The 17,435-nt window shown below is 44.7% G+C and overlaps 1 protein-coding gene across 1 annotated transcript in view; it reads right to left on the bottom strand.

Annotated features, from left to right (window-relative positions):
- The window catches only part of LOC146351564 (calcium-activated potassium channel subunit beta-2), a 151,345-nt gene extending 135,195 nt beyond the window's left edge, over positions 1-16,150 (bottom strand). The window contains exon 1 of the mRNA XM_084842076.1: positions 16,059-16,150. Within this exon, the coding sequence (XP_084698202.1) occupies positions 16,059-16,150 (92 nt within the window). The remainder of the gene's footprint in view (positions 1-16,058) is intronic.
- Positions 16,151-17,435: the final 1,285 nt, after the last annotated feature.

Genomic DNA, 17,435 nt, shown 5'->3' with positions numbered 1-17,435 from the left:
CTGTCAAGTAAGCAAGGGGTAGCAATGACGGTAAAGAGGAAGAGGAGCAATAGCAGCTGGTGACTATGGTGATGAGAAAGTGGTCTCACTGAGCGAGGGGGCCCACTGAGGGTGTCTTGCCCAAGGGCCCTCAAAAACGTGTTGCCAACTCTGTGTGTGGTTGTGGAAAATCAGCACAAACTATACTTCATGCATGGGTATTTGCATGCCCATCTCTTGACTGGAGCTATCCTGTGATGTGAATAGCTTTGACGATCTTCTTAAAACCAGAATTACATGTCTGACTAGGATATGGAGAGAAAACAAAGAGTTATAATGATGATAAATGATCATAAATATTCTTGTCAGGAAAGCCTAAAATGATTGCCGTAGGACATGCAGCTAAGGCTGGGGTCTCATGCAAACTAACTGGGAAGTCTCACTGAACACAGAGGAATGCACTTTTGAGTAAATCTGCATAGGATCAGGCTGCATGACTAACAGTGCAATCCTATACATGCCTGTTCAGAAGTAAGCCCCAATGGGACTTACTTTTGAATACACAAATATGGGATTGTGCTGTTAGAAAGATTGCTTCCAACTAACCATTGGTTTATTTTCAAACCCTGTAAGATAATGTAAACATATTGTGTATTTCATGATGGCATCTTGATCTCTTATAATCTCATTGCCCCTGAGATCAAGGTGGAGAATTAATAGGTAGAAGCATCAGCTTGAAGGCTTGACAAGAGAAATTAAAGAACATATTCCAGAAATTAACATATTGACAAGGGGTGTGACTTGCACAGTTGAAAGCTGATGAGCTTGTAATCATGAACATTACGAGAAGAAATTTGGGATCTTTTCTGGCTTAATACTTAATGGTCATGCCTTACTGACTAGAATACAACCACAATAGGTTTTTTATTAGAATGATCTGTGAATCTATTGCCTTGTTTCAGATGGAGTTATGCTAAGTTTTGCTCCCATCTAACCTGTGTGCTATCTTCCCATGACACATGTCAGGGAAATGTCAGGGGAAAATGTCAGGGAAAACTAAAAAGTAAGCCCGATTTATGTGTGTTGTGTATTTTTATCCATTTCCTTTCCTCTGTTACTCCCCAAGGCCTGACATATTCCCTACTCTCTGAGTGCAAATGCCCAAGTGAGATGGATGTGGAGAACACACAGATAACAAGGAGGCAGTCGCCCTGGCAACAGAAGTCCTATGAAAACATTCTGAGCATCTTCTGCCTACTGCTTACTGTCCTTTGCACAGCGAAGAAACAGATGTTAAGCCTCAGCCTTGAGGTTTTTTTTTAAAAAATCTACAATTCAAGAGCAAGAAGCTGAGATAGCCCATATGTTTGCACACTAATTATTGCTTGCTCCCAACACATAACACTGGATGTTATGGCAAAGGAGGGATGACCATTTGCCTATCTTCCTGGAGCGGTATCTTGAGGATTGTAGAGCACTGTGTTTTCTGATGCATTTTTAAAACAACCATAAAATGCTAGAGGAACCCATTCCTAGAAATGTAGCAAGGAAATGGGGTAGCAAGAAAATGTAGCAAGAAAATTAAAGAGTATGGCATAAAAAGCTTGCAGTTGAAAACTTCAACTGATCTAAAATCGAGCTGCACCATCGCAGACTAGTACCAGTAGCATGGATCACATTACTTCAGTGTTGAGGGATCTACACCGGTTGCTAATTAGTTTCCAGGCTCAATTCAAGGTGCTGATTATTTTGACATTTAAAGCTCTGAATGGTCTGGCTTTGGGGTACTGGGGAGATTGCTTGTTCCTATACGAGACTAATATCTTGAAGTTGTGTCCTGCTGCTCCAGGTGCTTTGGTTATCTCAGAGAAGACTGGCATTAGGGATGGACAAGAATTTTGTTTCTGTGCCCAGATCATGCAGATGATTGGGGTAAAGGGAGGTAGTGGCTCTCCCACACTGGGGGCATTCAAGATGAAGCTGGACAGCCATCTGCCAAGGATGCTTTGACTTAGATTCCTGCACTGGGCAGAGGGTTGGACTCGACGGTCTTATAGGCCCCTTACAACTCTACTACCCTATGATTCTATGAAATATCTCCTGTTTGCAATCCTGAACATGCATGTGAGCAGGATCCCCCCCTTTTTGAGAAATGTTTGCAAATTCCCAAATGTGCAACTATGTTTGAAAAACATGTTTTTATTTTTTTTAAATATGCACTTTGAAATGCACATTAAAACAATAACATTTTTTCTCACTGAAGTCAATGGGGGAAAGTGCGCATTATTGAAAAATATGCACAGAAATGCACACTTCTTCTATTCGAATGGACCAAAAAACAGGTCAAAATAAAAAAAATGGGCATGAGCAGAAATGAACTTTGAAGTAATTTTCAGAGAACTTCGGTGAGTTTGCAAATGGCTGGTTCTCCCATCCTTAACTGGCATCCAGTAGATTTATGGCCTTTTCTGCACCAGTCCCTGCCTTATGGAGGGCCCATCCCCATAAAATCCATGAGATGACCTCCTTTGCAGTGTTTGGGGAGCAAATTTAGGCTTTCCTTTTTCAATAAGCCTTTAATGTGGGATAGTACTCTATAGGGTTGGGTGAGAAATTTGTTCAGTTTGAATTTTTATATGAATGTACGTAATTTCCACCTCCTGAACCTAGACATGAACCAGAATGTAGTTGTGTGCTGAAATCTGCATTTTTCAGAATTTTGTGATTGATTTATTAATTATTTAAAAGACTTTAAACCTGCCTTTCAGTTGTATTGCCCTCACAATGTGGCTTATGATATTACAAAAACATACAAATTTAGCTGTTTAAGTTACAGTTAAACATACGCATGTTTGATGCATTTCACAACTCAAAAATGTGCAGAAAAATGTGTGTATTAAAGGAAATGTGTGTACAAAAAGGCATACATTAAAGAAAAGTGGGCACAAAACGTGTCTATTAGGGGGAAGTACAGACAACATTTATTTATTTAAAATTTTTCTTGGCCGCCTTTCGGGGCAGAAGCCATCCCAAGGCAGCTTACAGCAATAAAATACATAAAAACAATTAAAATTTTAAAAATGATAAAAACAAAAACAACAAAAACAACAATAAAAGCCAAAAATAAAACCAGCAACAATGTTAACAGCAGTAACAGCAACAATAGCAGTCATACCACAAGAAGGCCAAGGTAAAATAATAAGTTTTCAAGGCCTTCTTAAAAGTCTGCAAAGATGGAGCGTGGCAGACCTCTGATGGCAGCTTTTTCCAAAGATGTTGTTGGGAGCGCCCTGGCGGCCTCTTTCAGTCTACTCCAATAGCTAACTCAAGACACAGACACAAGGATTCTTTTCAAGGCTTTAATCCTTTTACAACTTAATGACTCTTTCAGATGCTAATCACCAGCAACTAAGCAAGGAACAGCAGAGTAGCTTATGCTCCAGGTTAGGCAGTTGGTCCCCATTTGAAGGAGAATTACGGGAAGACCCTGAACTTATGGGCTAGGGAGAGATCCTCCCTCTTTCTCTTGGGTCCTCGGGACGCGACCGTTGTTTGCGCGCCAAGCGAGCGCTACGCCTCCTTTCTACACCCTCCATTTGTCGTTGCTCCCTGCATCTGCGCCGAGTGTCCAGCAAGCCCCCCTCCAGCACTCTCTCACTGCCAGGGTCACTATCTATCCCAGGAATGCTGGCAGGAGGAATCTCTGCCAGCTGCTGTGCTTGTGAGAGATGAGCGAGCTCCTCTCCCACGGATTGCTGTTCCTCCTCCGAAACAGAACTGCTCTGGGGTTCTGTCGGCTCAGTTTCCACCCTGACAATTGTGGGGCCACTGCAGAGAAGGCCCTCTCACGTGTGATCACCCGCCTGACTGTTCTCACAGGTGGGCAAATGAGAAGGGCCTCTCTTTCTGATCTTTCCCTCTATTAGGGAAAAATTGCTTGCAAAAAGTGCACACAGTAGGGAAGTGCATACAAAAATGCATATATTAGAAGAAAGGTGCACAAAAAATGTGTACACATTTTCATGCTGACTTTTTGTGGCTGAGCTTGAAAACTGATGCAGTAACAAATATTTTCTCCTTGGGAAATGGAGAAACTGAGTGAAACCAAAATGGACAGAATCGCCCATCCTTACTACTATGTCTTTATGTCACACTTTGTACCATACAACTATGCTCGTTTGATACCAGCCTTGGCTTCTTCTGGCCCAGAAAAGTGGCCTATAAATATTTAGATAAATGCATTTGTTTAGTTTTATATGGTTTCAGTGAATTTTAATATTGGTTCAGATTTAATCAATCAAAGAATTTTAAAAAAGAAAGAAATGGCTGCCCTTCAGGAAAAGAGCAATAAAAAAATGATAAAATAAACACACAGCAGAAAAAAAGTATAAAAATTCAGCAGACAAAAAGGGAGACACAGTTGATGCCAGGTCAACCTTGCTGGGAAGACATTTCATAAATGGGGTGCTACAACAGACAAGGCCCATTCATCATCACCTCAGAAGATGAACAAAGCATTTGGACAGGCTCATGTTGTAGAAGGCATCCTGTCAGTAACAAGCCCTAGGCCTTTTAGGGCTTTATTGGTAAGTACCATTATTGTGCCCAGAAATTGACTGGCAGCTCATGTATCTGTTTCACTGGTGAGATGTGTTCAGTATAATAGTCCCAGTTGGCAATCTAACTGCAGCATTCTATACAAGCTCTGGTTTCCAAGAAGTCTTTAAAGCGGGGGTTGTGAACATGCAGGCTGCATGTGCCCCCCCCTACCCCGGCCTTTTTGCAGTTCCCAATGCCCCACCTGCTGAATTTGCCATTGTGGCAGTAGCAACAGTGGCAAAAAAAGATGTGGGTTTGCTTGAAAACAAGGTGCATAGGGTGTGCACACCTTGTTTGGAAGCAGAATTGTGCTCCTAGAAGCCTCCTAGGAGCACAATGCTGTTTCCAAACAAGGCACTCACTCCCTGTCTGCCTGGTGTTTGAGCAAAATTAGTGCTTTTTTGCTGCCACTGTGGTGGCAATTTCAGCAGAAAATTCAGAGGAAGGAGGGGTGAGGGCAGGGGGGTTGGCCCTCAGTGGTTTGAGGGGCAATGCATTCCCCTGAGCCCTGTATGTTAAAGGCACTCTATGTACAATGACTTGCATAGTCTAACCAGTGCATGGATAACAATGGCCAAGCTATCTCAGCTTATTATGGTTGTTGTGAGCTGCTTTGTGGACCTGTTATGGTGGAAAGGAGGGATTTAACATGGCAGGGGAATAAATAAATAAATCTGACAGAAGACCACAGGTTGTGCTGCCAAGGTAGTCACTGTTCCCCACAGATGACACCTGTTGGACTGTCCTTCATGCCAGCTGGCTAGGTTGGTCTTCTTATAGCACATAGCTGGGCAACTTGTGGTCCTTCAGATGTTTCAGCCTACAGCTCCTATCATCCCTAGTCAGCATAGCCAATGGTGAGGGATGATGGGAGTTGTAGGCCAAAAAAAAGTCTGAAGGGCTACAAGTTTCCCACCCTTGGTATAGTGGAACCATAGCAATTTTCCATAACAATTCCTTGACAGAATGCAGAAGACACAAAGGGGTGATGTTTTGAAGCAACTGGGAATGAATGGCTGGCATCAAGGCTTCTTAAGGGCCAGCTTTAAAATGGCACACTCAGCAGTTGTGGAATGGAGTGTCCCTTAAAGAGGTCAAGGCTTGTGGCCAAACTGCAGAAACAGATGAAAAAGGCTCTTCACTGTTCAGATGGGGAATGGGTTAAGCTTGGATTTTGCAGAGCTGCAGTGCATGGGGTTGAAATGGCACAGTTGTTTAGTGAGCTGATATTGGCTCATGCTCCTGAATGAGATTCTTGGGATATCTCGCGCAGAAATGAATGAAATTGCTTACTTTTTTAGTATCAGTGCTTGACCAGAAGGCCAGAGTTTTAGGCATTTCAGTTAATCTGGATTTCCTTTCCCCCTCTCTTCAAAACTAACTGAAGCAAGTCAAGACTATAACCAGAAACCTGGTTGAACGCCAGCTATTACAGTAAGAAATGATTTTGCTATGGAATGACATGATTTGGCTGAAACAAATCAAATTTGGGAGAACCTGGAAGTCATTGAGAAGACCTTGCCTGAGGGTTTGATGGAGCAGCAGCAAAAGACACATAGAAAGAGCTGAATATACAAGCAACGTAAGGTTGGGAGAAATGCAGTAGATTGGTCTGGTACAAATTCCAACAATGTGTGAAAGCAGAATTTCGCAGGGGGGAAAAAGGGTTAGAACACTGTAAGCCCAAAGGACCTGTTGTGATACATCTCCAGATACAACTTCAGTGACTTGGTGTAGGAAGTCATTAGGAAAGGGGTATAGCTTGGGTTGACATGGGTGCCTGATTCAGTCCAGAAATCCGGCAGACCTGCTCCTGCCTGCACCCCCGAGCCCTGCTCGCTGAGCACCTGCCCCTGCTCGCCCCCTACCCGTGCCCGGCAAATGGCCTACACTCACCCCAGAAGCCTTGTCGAGCTTCACAGATGCCATTTTTTGAGAAATAAAATGGTGATCGCAAAAATGCGCATATTTGCACACAAGTGAAAATGTTCATTTTTGTGAATGCACATATTCGCAAATGCGTGAAAATGCGCATTTTCCGAAAATGCACATTTCGCACACACACACAGTGTGCCTTTGCAAAAATACGAGTTTTTGCGCATACAAAAACATGCGCATTTTTGCAATCACCATTTTATTTTATTTTTTAAACGGTGACTGTGGAGCTCGACGAGGCTGCTGGGGTGAGTGCGGGCTGCTCACTGAGCATGGGAAGGGCTTGAGTGCAGTCCGGAGAGTGGTGAGCGGGGGCAGGGTCTGGGCAGGTATCCGGAGAACTGGACTGGGGTGAGTTCACACATCCCTAGGTGTAGCTCAGCCAAAGAGCACACGCAATGCACTCAGAACATTCCAGGTTCTCTCCCCTGCTTCTCCAGGTAGGACTGGGAAGGAGACCCAGGAGAGCCATTGCCAGACATTATAGAACAAGATGGAGATGGATGGACCAATGCTTCACTGAACCCTCAGGCAAGGTCTTCTCAATGACTTTCAGATTCTCTCACGATTACCTTGTTTCAGCTTCAGTATGAGGCAGCTTCCTATGTTCATGTGTCACTCTCATGCTTGTGTACATGCTTTCCTCATTATATTTGCATGTCACCCCACCCCCAAGGAGCTTAAGGCAGCCACCTTGACCTCAAAATTAGCGCAAGTAGAATGAAATTCTGGTAAAAAGAAATCTGATTCCGTCAACGAGTGGACGACGGAACAAAAGATGCCTGACAATCCACAAAACACAGATGGAATGGAATAACAAAATCCATACATCTCATCCCTTCTTGGATCACTGCCTTGTTGTGGCGAAGGGGCTTGCATAACTCAGTGAAGCTATAAGCTATGCTGTGCAGGGCCACCCAAGACAGACAGGTCATGGCAGAGAGTTCTGACAAAATGTGGTCCACTGGAGAAGGAAATGGAAACCCACTCCAGTATTCTTGCCAAGAAAACCCCATGGAATGTATCACAAGGCTAAAAGATATGATGCCGGAAGATGAGGCCCTCAGGTCGGAAGGTGCCCAATATACTACTGGGGAAGAGCAGAGGGTATTTCCAAGTAGCACCAGAAAGAGTAAAGCGGCTGGGCCAAAGCCGAAAGGACACTCAGCTGTGGATGTGTCTGGTGGTGAAAAGAAAATCCAATGCTGTAAAGAACAATATTGTTTAGGAACCTGGAATGTCAGATCAATGAATCAAGGTAAGCTGGAGGTGGTCAAACATGAGATGGCAAGATTGAACATCGACATCTTGCGAATCAGCGAACTAAAATGGACAGGCATGGGCGAATTTAATTCAGGTGACCATCATATCTACTACTGTGGGCAAGAATCCCTTAGAAGAAATGGAGTAGCACTCATAGTCAACAAAAGGGTGGGAAAAGCAGTACTGGGGTACAATCTTAAAAACGATAGAATGATCTCAGTATGAATCCAAGGCAAACCATTCAACATCACAGTAATTCAAGTCTATGCCCCAACCACTGAGGCCAAAGAAGCTGAGGTTGATTGGTTTTATGAAGACCTACAACACCTTCTAGAACTAACACCAAAAAAAAATGTTGTCTTCATCACAGGGGATTGGAATTCTAAAGTAGGAAGTCAAGAAATCACCGGGATAACAGGCAAGCATGGCCTTGGTGTACAAAATGAAGCAGGACAAAGGCTAATAGAGTTTTGCCAAGAGAACACGCTGATCATAGCAAACACTCTTTTCCAACAGCACAAGAGGCGACTCTACACATGGACATCACCAAATGGTCAATATCGAAATCAGATTGATTATGTATTTTGCAGCCAAAGATGGAGAAGCTCTATACAGTCAGTCAAAACAAGACCTGGAGCTGACTGTGGCTCAGATCATGAGCTGCTTCTTGCAAAATTTTGGCTTAAATTGAAGAACGTAGGGAAAACCACTAAACCATTCAGGTATGACCTAAATTTTATTTTCTTGGGCTCCAAGATCACCGCACACAGTTACTGTAGCCATGAAATTAAAAGACGCTTGCTCCTTGGGAGGACAGCTATGGCAAACCTAGACAGCATAGTAAGAAGCACAGACATCATCTTGCCGACAAAGGTCCGCATAATCAAAGCTATGGTTTTCCCAGTAGTAACGTATGGCTGTGAGAGCTGGACTATAAGGAAGGCTGAGCGCCGAAGAATTGATGCTTTCGAACTGTGGTGCTGGAGAAGACTCTTACGAGTCCCCTGGACTGCAAGGAGGTCCAATCAGTCAATCCTAAAGGAAATCAACCCTGAGTGCTCATTGGAAGGACAGATACTGAAGCTGAAGCTCAAATATTTTGGCCACCTAATGCGAAGAGAAAACTCTCTGGAAAAGACCCTGATGCTGGGTAAGACTGAAGGCAAAAGGAGAAGGGGACAGCAGAGGATGAGATGGCTAGATAGCATCACTGATGCAATGAATATGAACTTGAGCACGCTCCGGGAGTGAGCGCAGGACAGGAAGGCCTGGCGTGCTATGGTCCATGGGGTCACGAAGAGTCGGACACGACTGAACGACTGAACAACAACAACAAATACATCTCAACTTGGGAGGGGGACAGCAGGTGTAAACCTGATGCTTCTTCCCTCTACATGCATGTTCACTGTAAATCTGAAAAGGATTTGCTCAGTGCCATCCATTAGCCCTCATCGTTTAGCCAAGACTGGAATCCAGATATCTCTGGGTAAGAACCAGCGTCTTATCCGTTACGCCCTATGGGCTCTCAATAGCTCAACATCTTGCCTGAATGAGCAATGCAGACAATTTGTTGCCCTCAGCTACTGCAGGACATCAGCATCTGTTTGGGCGATGCTGCGATGAGTTGGTTTATGACACTATTACAAAGGTGCTTGAAAATATTTCACCATCAGATCCTTAACGATGAGAGGCAAGAAAGAAAAAACAAAAACAAAACTAAGCCTCAGTCACCAAACTTCAGAGTCATTTACACATAGTGAATGTCTGAATCAGAATATACGGGTCAGAATACATTCCCGGCATTATATTGCGGCAGTTTTGCCTCCAAGAGAGGGATCCTTTGAAGCATCTTTTCTCCGAAAGCCTACATAACATGGCTCACCCACGTACTGCCTTGCTAAGCCATATGGAGCAAACCATGCCAGAAAGACAACATTGTCTGGGATGCAGGATCGCAACCAGGCAGGCGGGTGGCCAGCTCAGAAAGCATCGCCGATGCAGAAGCAGGGCAGGAGGCCAGCTGTGCATTCTTCATGGAAGCACCCGCTGAACTTTCATACCGATGCTGGGAGTGCCACAATGCACTGCTTCCCCCAAGCCCAGTCAAACTGCTCACCTCCTGGTTTATTGGAAGGAGCAGGTGAAGCAGACCTTCGAGCTCTCAAGGAGATGGATGGTCAAAACAATAGGGTCGTCTTCCCGACTTGGATGCAATTAGATCGAGTGGAGCAGGGCATCTGCTGACATTAAGGGCTTTTTTTTTTTTAACATGAGATCATTAAAAAGCATTATTCTTGGCAGCACCAGAAGCAAAGGCCAGGGACCTGCCCATGCATCACTTGGCGGTGGTGTCAACTTCCTGTTCTTCTGCCTGGGAAGTGGGAAGAGTTCTGTTTTGAAACAGAATACCAATTCAGTATTGTCTGCACCGGAGGTGGGCAGAAAGTAGATCTCCAGTAGTTTTGGACATCAACTCCCAACATTCTTGACCATTGGCCATGCTGGCAGGGACTTCTGGGAGCTGAAGTCCAAGATATCTGGAGATCTTCCTTCTGCCCACTCCTGTCTCTTTCCATGCTGTTAAATTTGTTGCAGTCATGTCATAAAAAAGAGGTCAGTTTGATGTTGAATTGAGGTGGTATGATGGCTGAATGGGGCCAATTAAAAGCTTTAAAAGAAGGTGTGTTCTTTAGGGAGGGGGGTTGCTGCCACCACTCTACCAAATTTCAGAAATGTGGCAGTGGTCACAACCAGGGATGCAGCTCTCAGTGGGTTCTGGGGGCGGGGGAATTGGTCCTTGGAACCCTGGAATTTGTCCACCTCTGGTCTACTCTGAAGGGCAGTGGCTCTCCAGCATTTCAGACAGGAGTCTTTTCCAGCCCTACCTGGAGATGCCAGGGATGGAACTTGGGACCATTTGCATGCAAATCATGTGCTTTTCCACTGGGCTACAGCCTTTTTCCATATGTCTGTATTGGCAGCAGCTTGGGGGAAGGCTAGGTTAGTAGAATGCTCCACATGTCTTGTCATCGTGACAGCATTCTTTATTTCCCAAAGGGTAGGGTGCAGGCTGGGGAAATGTGGAGTGTTATGGTATCATGACACAGGTACATTCTACCAGTGACAAGGCCTTCTCGGTGATGGCACCCAGTAGAGGCTGGTGGCTCCAGTGTCAGTGAGGTGGTGAATCTGCTTTCAGTCAGAGCCAGTGAGAACTGTAAAGGAGCTAACCAAGGTGCAAAACACTGTTGGCACCACAACTGTGGCATTCTTTACCTAGGGAAGTCTATCAAACTCTCCCCTTCTGCCGTTTTTAGTCAGCATTCCAAAACTATTTTATTTTGGAAGGTGTTTATAATTGACTCTGCTGGTTTTACTGTGGTGTTTTTTTCTTTTTTCTTTTACTGCATTCTGTTGTCTTTTTAAAAAATGCTGCTGTGTATTTTTAGCTGTGTATTTTTATTCGATGTTTAATATCATAGTTTATTGTTATAAATAAGTTTCTTTTACTGAAACCTGCTTTGGAGAGTTCATTTGAGAAGCACGGTATGAATTTGTTGTTCAGTCTTTCAGTCGTGTCTGACTCTTCGTGACTCCATGGACCATAGCATGCCAGGCCTTCCTGTCCTGCGCTCTCTCCCGGTGCGTGCTCAAGTTCATATTCATTGCATCGGTGATGCTATCTGGCCATCTCATCCCCTGCCGTCCCCTTCTCCTTTTGCCTTCAGTCTTTCCCAGCATCAGGGTCTTTTCCAGGGAGTTTTCTCTTCACATTAGGTGGCCAAAATATTTGAGCTTCAGCTTCAGCATCTGTCCTCCCAATGAGCACTCAGGGTTGATTTCCTTTAGGAACGGTATGAATAACTCAGATAATTACATTATGAAGTGTGTGTGGTGGAGGGGACTCAAGCAAGTTCCTGTTATCTAAGTGCATGCTTAAGATACCTTTAAGGAGCTCTTCCCAGATACAGCAGTGCTAAATGGATGGACAGGCCGCTGGTCTTTGCTTCTGGTGGTGCAAAGAATGATGCTTTCTAACAATCTCAAGCACAACAGCCCTTAGCATCAGCAGATGTGTTACTGCACTAGCTTTAGCTGCTCTTTTTTAGTGGCAGTTGTGCATTTAGTGTAACATCTAGTTTGGCTCATATATCATAGTCATTTTTTTCTCAGCAGAGAACCTGGAGAATTGCAGTTTCGTATATGCATGGGGTGGTGTTGAAGCCAGGCTGGGGTCTCCGACAGAGAATTATCAGCATTGTCACCAAACTATAATTCTCAGAATTCTTTCAGAGAAAACAGGCTAGTTACACTGGTGTAAAGCCACTCTGATTCTTATAATTTCTAAATGTTTAAATGGTGTCGCTATCCAAAAAATGGTTCCAGGGTGGTGTGCATAAAATGACCTAAAACCAATGCAATAAAAGCAACCTAAACCCCTAAACATGGACAATAAGATCAAGAGGCATAAAACTTTCAACCAGCTAAAAAGGCTAACAGGTCACATTCTGAGCCCCTAGCCTAGCTCTACCTACTGCTGAACAGACTGTATTCTTGAGAAGCCGCTCCTAAATCTTCACAACAACATTTTCATCAGTTCAGCCATTACTCTGGGAATATATTTTGACACTCATTTTCCCTTGAGCTCTAAAGAGATCTCTGTGAAAATGCATTTTGGGACTTGACTGGGATGATGATAATCATAACACAAGCAGCAAAATAACTGCTGTAGGTGAGCCTCCAGTCAAATGCGCCACAGTAATATGCAAGGTCACTCTACTTAACAAGCCTAAAAGTTTGTGGCAGATGAGTGCGGCTGCAATGACACCCGTCTACCCAAGTTTGCCTCCATCAGCCTGTCCAATGCGAGAGAAACGAGTCAATGGTGCCGAAAGAGTGGTTCATATCCCTGATTAATTGCTTCCAGCGCTTGCACCTGCACAGAGGAAAAATGTGAGATGCGTTTAGAAAGGAACCATGCAAGCTAAAGGGCACAATTATGCTGGCAGCCCTGAGAAAGATGCTAGAGAGAGTGGCATCGTCTCGGTGTGGAGAGACAGGGAAAACCTATTCCCCCAAATGGGTTCAGCATCTTGGATAGCTCCTTTAGAGTTCTGGCTGGTTCTGACTGAAACCCAGAATGGATTTACAGCGCCACTGAAATCGGAGCCACCAGCCCCCACCGGGGAAAAAAGAGGTAGCATAAAGGAGAGAGACGACCCTAGACACAAATGAAGGGATATATGTGAAACCGTGTGTGTGTGTGTGTGTGTGTGTGCGCGTGCATGTGTATGGTGGGGGGAATAAGTCTAGGTGCCAATTGCACCCCCCCAGAACCAACTGGGGGCTGGACCCCTCCCCAGAATTGCTGCTGAAATTTGGTGGTGGCAAAAAGGGGCCATTTTGCTTGAAAACAATGTGCTTGCCTGCCATGTGCCCTGTTTTAAAGAAAATTTAACCCCCTTTTTGCCATGCTGACAAATGTTGCCTGAAAATTGCCAGTTCTTTGGCTGCTGCAGCAAATTCACTGATGGGAAAGTGGGGATGCATGGGGTGGGGTGGGGTATGGAAAAAGGCCGAGGGGGGGCTGCATGTGGACCATGAGTGATGTATTGCCCACCCCATATAACTACATTTGTTATCCTGCCCTTCTTCCAAGGCACTCAGGGCACAGGTACCAGTTTCTGTTCACCACGATTTTATCTTCACACCAAATCTGTGAGGTGGGTTTGGCTGAGAAAGAGAGGTCCACCATGGTTGGATTGACTTACTAGCCAGCCAGCATTTGCAGTTAACATGCCCCAGTCCTTCCTCTCTCTCAAAGTCATCTGGCATGTATAAAGATGGTTTCAGGGGGAGGGCTTTGCACCAGCATATGGAGAAAAGTAGAAAAAAGCAGCAGTATCTTCCAAGCAGGATGACATCCAATTGCTGTTTTTAAAAAACAAAACAAAACAAAACCTTATCTTTGGAGATTGGTATACTTACAGGTAGGGATGTCAAAGAATTCTGCCATGGATCTCGGTGATTTCTCCTGAAATCCATGGCGGAACGAAGCCCCCCCCCCCCATGAAAGGCACGCGAAATGGAGCACTTACCTGCTGCCATCCGCGCTGACTTGAGAATGGCGGCCGCGCTGCGGCCGCCGTTCACTTCCTCATCATAGCTGTGATAGGCTATGTAAATAATTACGTAGCCTATCATGGCTAACGCAGGGATGCCATTTGTATCCCTGCAGAGGCCGTGATAGGCTATGTAAGTATTTACGTAGCCTATCACGGCAAGCTAAAAAAAAAAAAGCATACGCAAATGGCGGCGGCTACAGCGGCTGCCATTTGTGTTCCCTTTTTTTCGCTGTTTTAGCCTATGTAAATATTTACATAAGCTATTACGGCAAAAAAACAGGAACGCAAATAGCGTAGTGGGCACTATTTGCGTTCCTTTCCCCCCCCGCCGTAATAGCTTATGTAAATATTTAATAGGCTAAAATGGCGAAAAAAAGGGAACACAAATGGCGGCCGCTGTAGCCGCTGCCATTTGCGTATGCTTTTTTTTTTTTTTTACCTGCAGGCTGCCCAGCGGCCGGATGTCCGGCTGCGGGCGGCCCCGACTGGCGGCTCTGCGGAATCTCCGCGGAGCAGAGCCGTCTGGATTAGGATTTCGGAGGGAGATACGGAGCGCCTCCCCCCCACCGTGAATCACCTCATTGAAAAGGTAAGTGACTTTCGTACATCCCTACTTACAGGGCACCCTGCTTGCCCAAAGGCCAGTGCTGATTTGTGGAGGCTGGCTGAGAAACAGTGCCTGGTGGAAGGACCAGAGTTCAGTGGGAGGACACCTGCTTTGCACACAGAAAGCCCCCAGCTGATTCCTTGGCATTTCCTGTTAAAAAAAACTAAGGACTAAGTAGCAGGTGAGCTAGCATACCTTGGCACCAGCCGGGACTGCAAGATAAGTTTTTTTCAAGGGCTGTTTCACGTACCACGCAGAGGCAAATCCAGAATTGACACCCAGTGTACATGTTAACTCCTTATTTGCAGAAGAGAGGATGATACATGATGGGTTGCCTAACCTCACCTTGTGAATTCATGACAGAAGCCAGATCGGAACCCAGGATTTCCTGAATCATAGGTCACTCTTTGAGTAAAATACTAGCCTAGATCTCACTCCTTGGCTTGCAGGGAGTTGACATGTGCACCCAATCCAGACAGTTCCTTGCATCGCTCCTTAAAATAAGCCAAAGAAGCCATCAAAATGAGGGGCTGTCAGAGACTAAATCCTTTGAAATGAAGGGCAGAGGGTACATTTGCATACCTGCACATTCATCACTCGAGGATCACAAGTTCAAGCGATGACTTGCAGGTCTGAGATGATAAAGCATTACAAGCGGAATGTTCGTGGCACCTGCCCACAGACCCAGGATTTTCTATGGATGCAGTTCAAAAGCCACAATCTTTTGAGTGATACTTGATCAAATAACATATTATTGAGCAATTATCTTTCCTTCCCAGGTCATTGTTTTTTGCCCAATACAACCTCTCCCCCACCCCCCGCAGGGGATTTAAACCCAGATATCTTTAATCTAGTCCAACACTCTGTCCATTACACCATATTGCTCCTGCTGTGTATGTACTAAAATTGGGGTACATCCAGAATAGTAACTCCCCACAAATGGAACTCTAATGTGAGAACAAGTTGTATCACATGATGACAACAACTGAATGTTCTTTCTTACTCCAATCAAAGCTTAATTTGAACTGGGTTTTTATCAAAATTCTGCTCTGGGACCTGTGTTCAGTCCCAGGGCTCAGTCCTAGAAATGTATGAAGTATTAATAAAGAAGAGAGAACCCTTGAACACATGCAGAGTGGCATTCCTTCATCATTGAATAGCTCCAACCTGGTGCAATACATTTTGGATTAAAGGGCTTCCAAGATCAAGAACATGATTTATAGATATGCTGGAGTAAAGTATGTATTTATTTATGAGTATGTATTTCAGAGCCAGCTCCCTAAACATTAGCACTCCCTATCTACCTGCCTGGAATTCACTCAGTTCTCCACTGCTTTTCACCACTCCGTTGCCACAGCTTCTCCATACTCTCAGATGTACACTTTCCAGATGAAAAGGTGTTCTCTTAGCATCATTTGTGAACACGTGAAATCCACTCACACACATGTACTCTCCATGGTCCTGAATAGGATGTCAAGTTTCAGGGAGAAAGACTTTTAAAAGATTTCATAGGAGAGGAGAGAGAGAGAGAGAAAGAGAGAGAGATTTACCAGTGTTTGGAAGGGTCAGGCAAGTTGGGTCTTCTTGGAGATTCCCCCCTTTTCTTGGGTGCAGCTTCCCCTGGTATAACATGTTCTCGCATCGGAGTAAGGCTGGAAATGGGCTCCTGCGGGAACCCTTTGAAGTGACAGCCGTATCACTCAGGAAAGGCTGCTCCCAAAGGGGTGTACTCTTTCTCCCACTCAAGAAGCTGATCATGCTGCCTTTTGAATGAGTGAACCTAAAGCCACGTGTCAGTCCTCAGCATGGCAGGGCAGCATGCAGCAACCACATGGCACATGGGATGACCTTGCCTCATGATTGGTCTCTGGAAGGATTCTCACAGTGGGTCATTTGCCAAGCAAAGCCCTCCAAAGCTGATAGTACTGGGCCAGATTAATCCCGAACTTTGCAAGAGATGCTCCTGGCAATGCACAGGTCACTGCCACTGGAATATGTGGCAGAGACGGCAATGCATTGCTACTTGCAGCTCATTTGGATGGCTGGTGAATGAAGTTTCTATGCCCGCTAAACTGGCATGAAAGTTAGTGGAGACTCAAAACACAAAGAAAGGAGCCCATCTCCCCATATGAAGTTCAGCATATACAAAAAGAATGTCCTGCTTGTTTCCTGCAACATAATGAAATATAATGATTGCCCTATAAAGCATGGCATGATATCAAACAACAGATGTCGTGTGATTCCATAAAGGCTCACTGATTTATTGTGGTGTGAAATTGGTAGGCAATGAGCTACTTCATCAGATGCCTGAAGGTGATAGAGAAGGAGGAGGGTTGAGGTACAGTGCAAGATCAACCACATTGATAAGGTGGCTTACTTCCCATCCTGGATGTTTATTGAATGGGTAACTTTTTTTTCTTTAGAGTAATACTACCCACACTTAAGTTGTATGAACTCTGCCATCAGGCACATCTCCATCAAAGTCCAAGCATTTGGCTGCTTGACGTTCAACTTTCCCTAACTTCCACCTCTTTTTGTAGGCTGCTGTAAACTCAGCAAAGGCCACAAAAGGAAATCAGTTTGGTAGGCCTCTCAATCATTTGGTATAAGCTCGAGACCGATGCTCCCTCTGAAACCAATCTCTCTGCCTTTCTAGGTGACCTTGGGGCAAAACAGGAAAGCATTCCAGCAATTCACCCTGTCAAAGAAACCACACACCCCTGAAAGATTTCACAGCTAAGACACAGTGAAATGGGTGCCATTTCTTGTTGATGTTTGTTCACCTCACTCGCCAAGTTGGAGGATTCGGAGTAAAAATTAAATCGACATTGCCAGTAAACGTATCAGTAGAGGTTTGCATGTTACCGAAAGCTTAGCTAGAATCCTAACCTGGCTTGCTAGGGAGTAAGTCCTATTGCATGCAGTGT

This window comes from Heloderma suspectum, chromosome 3, assembly GCF_057233095.1.
Source record: "Heloderma suspectum isolate Gila_16-S chromosome 3, 16-S_ref, whole genome shotgun sequence".
Classification (NCBI taxonomy): Eukaryota; Metazoa; Chordata; class Lepidosauria; order Squamata; family Helodermatidae; genus Heloderma; species Heloderma suspectum.
Note: the sequence above shows the minus strand (reverse complement) of the source record. Positions and strands in the feature narration are given on the sequence as shown.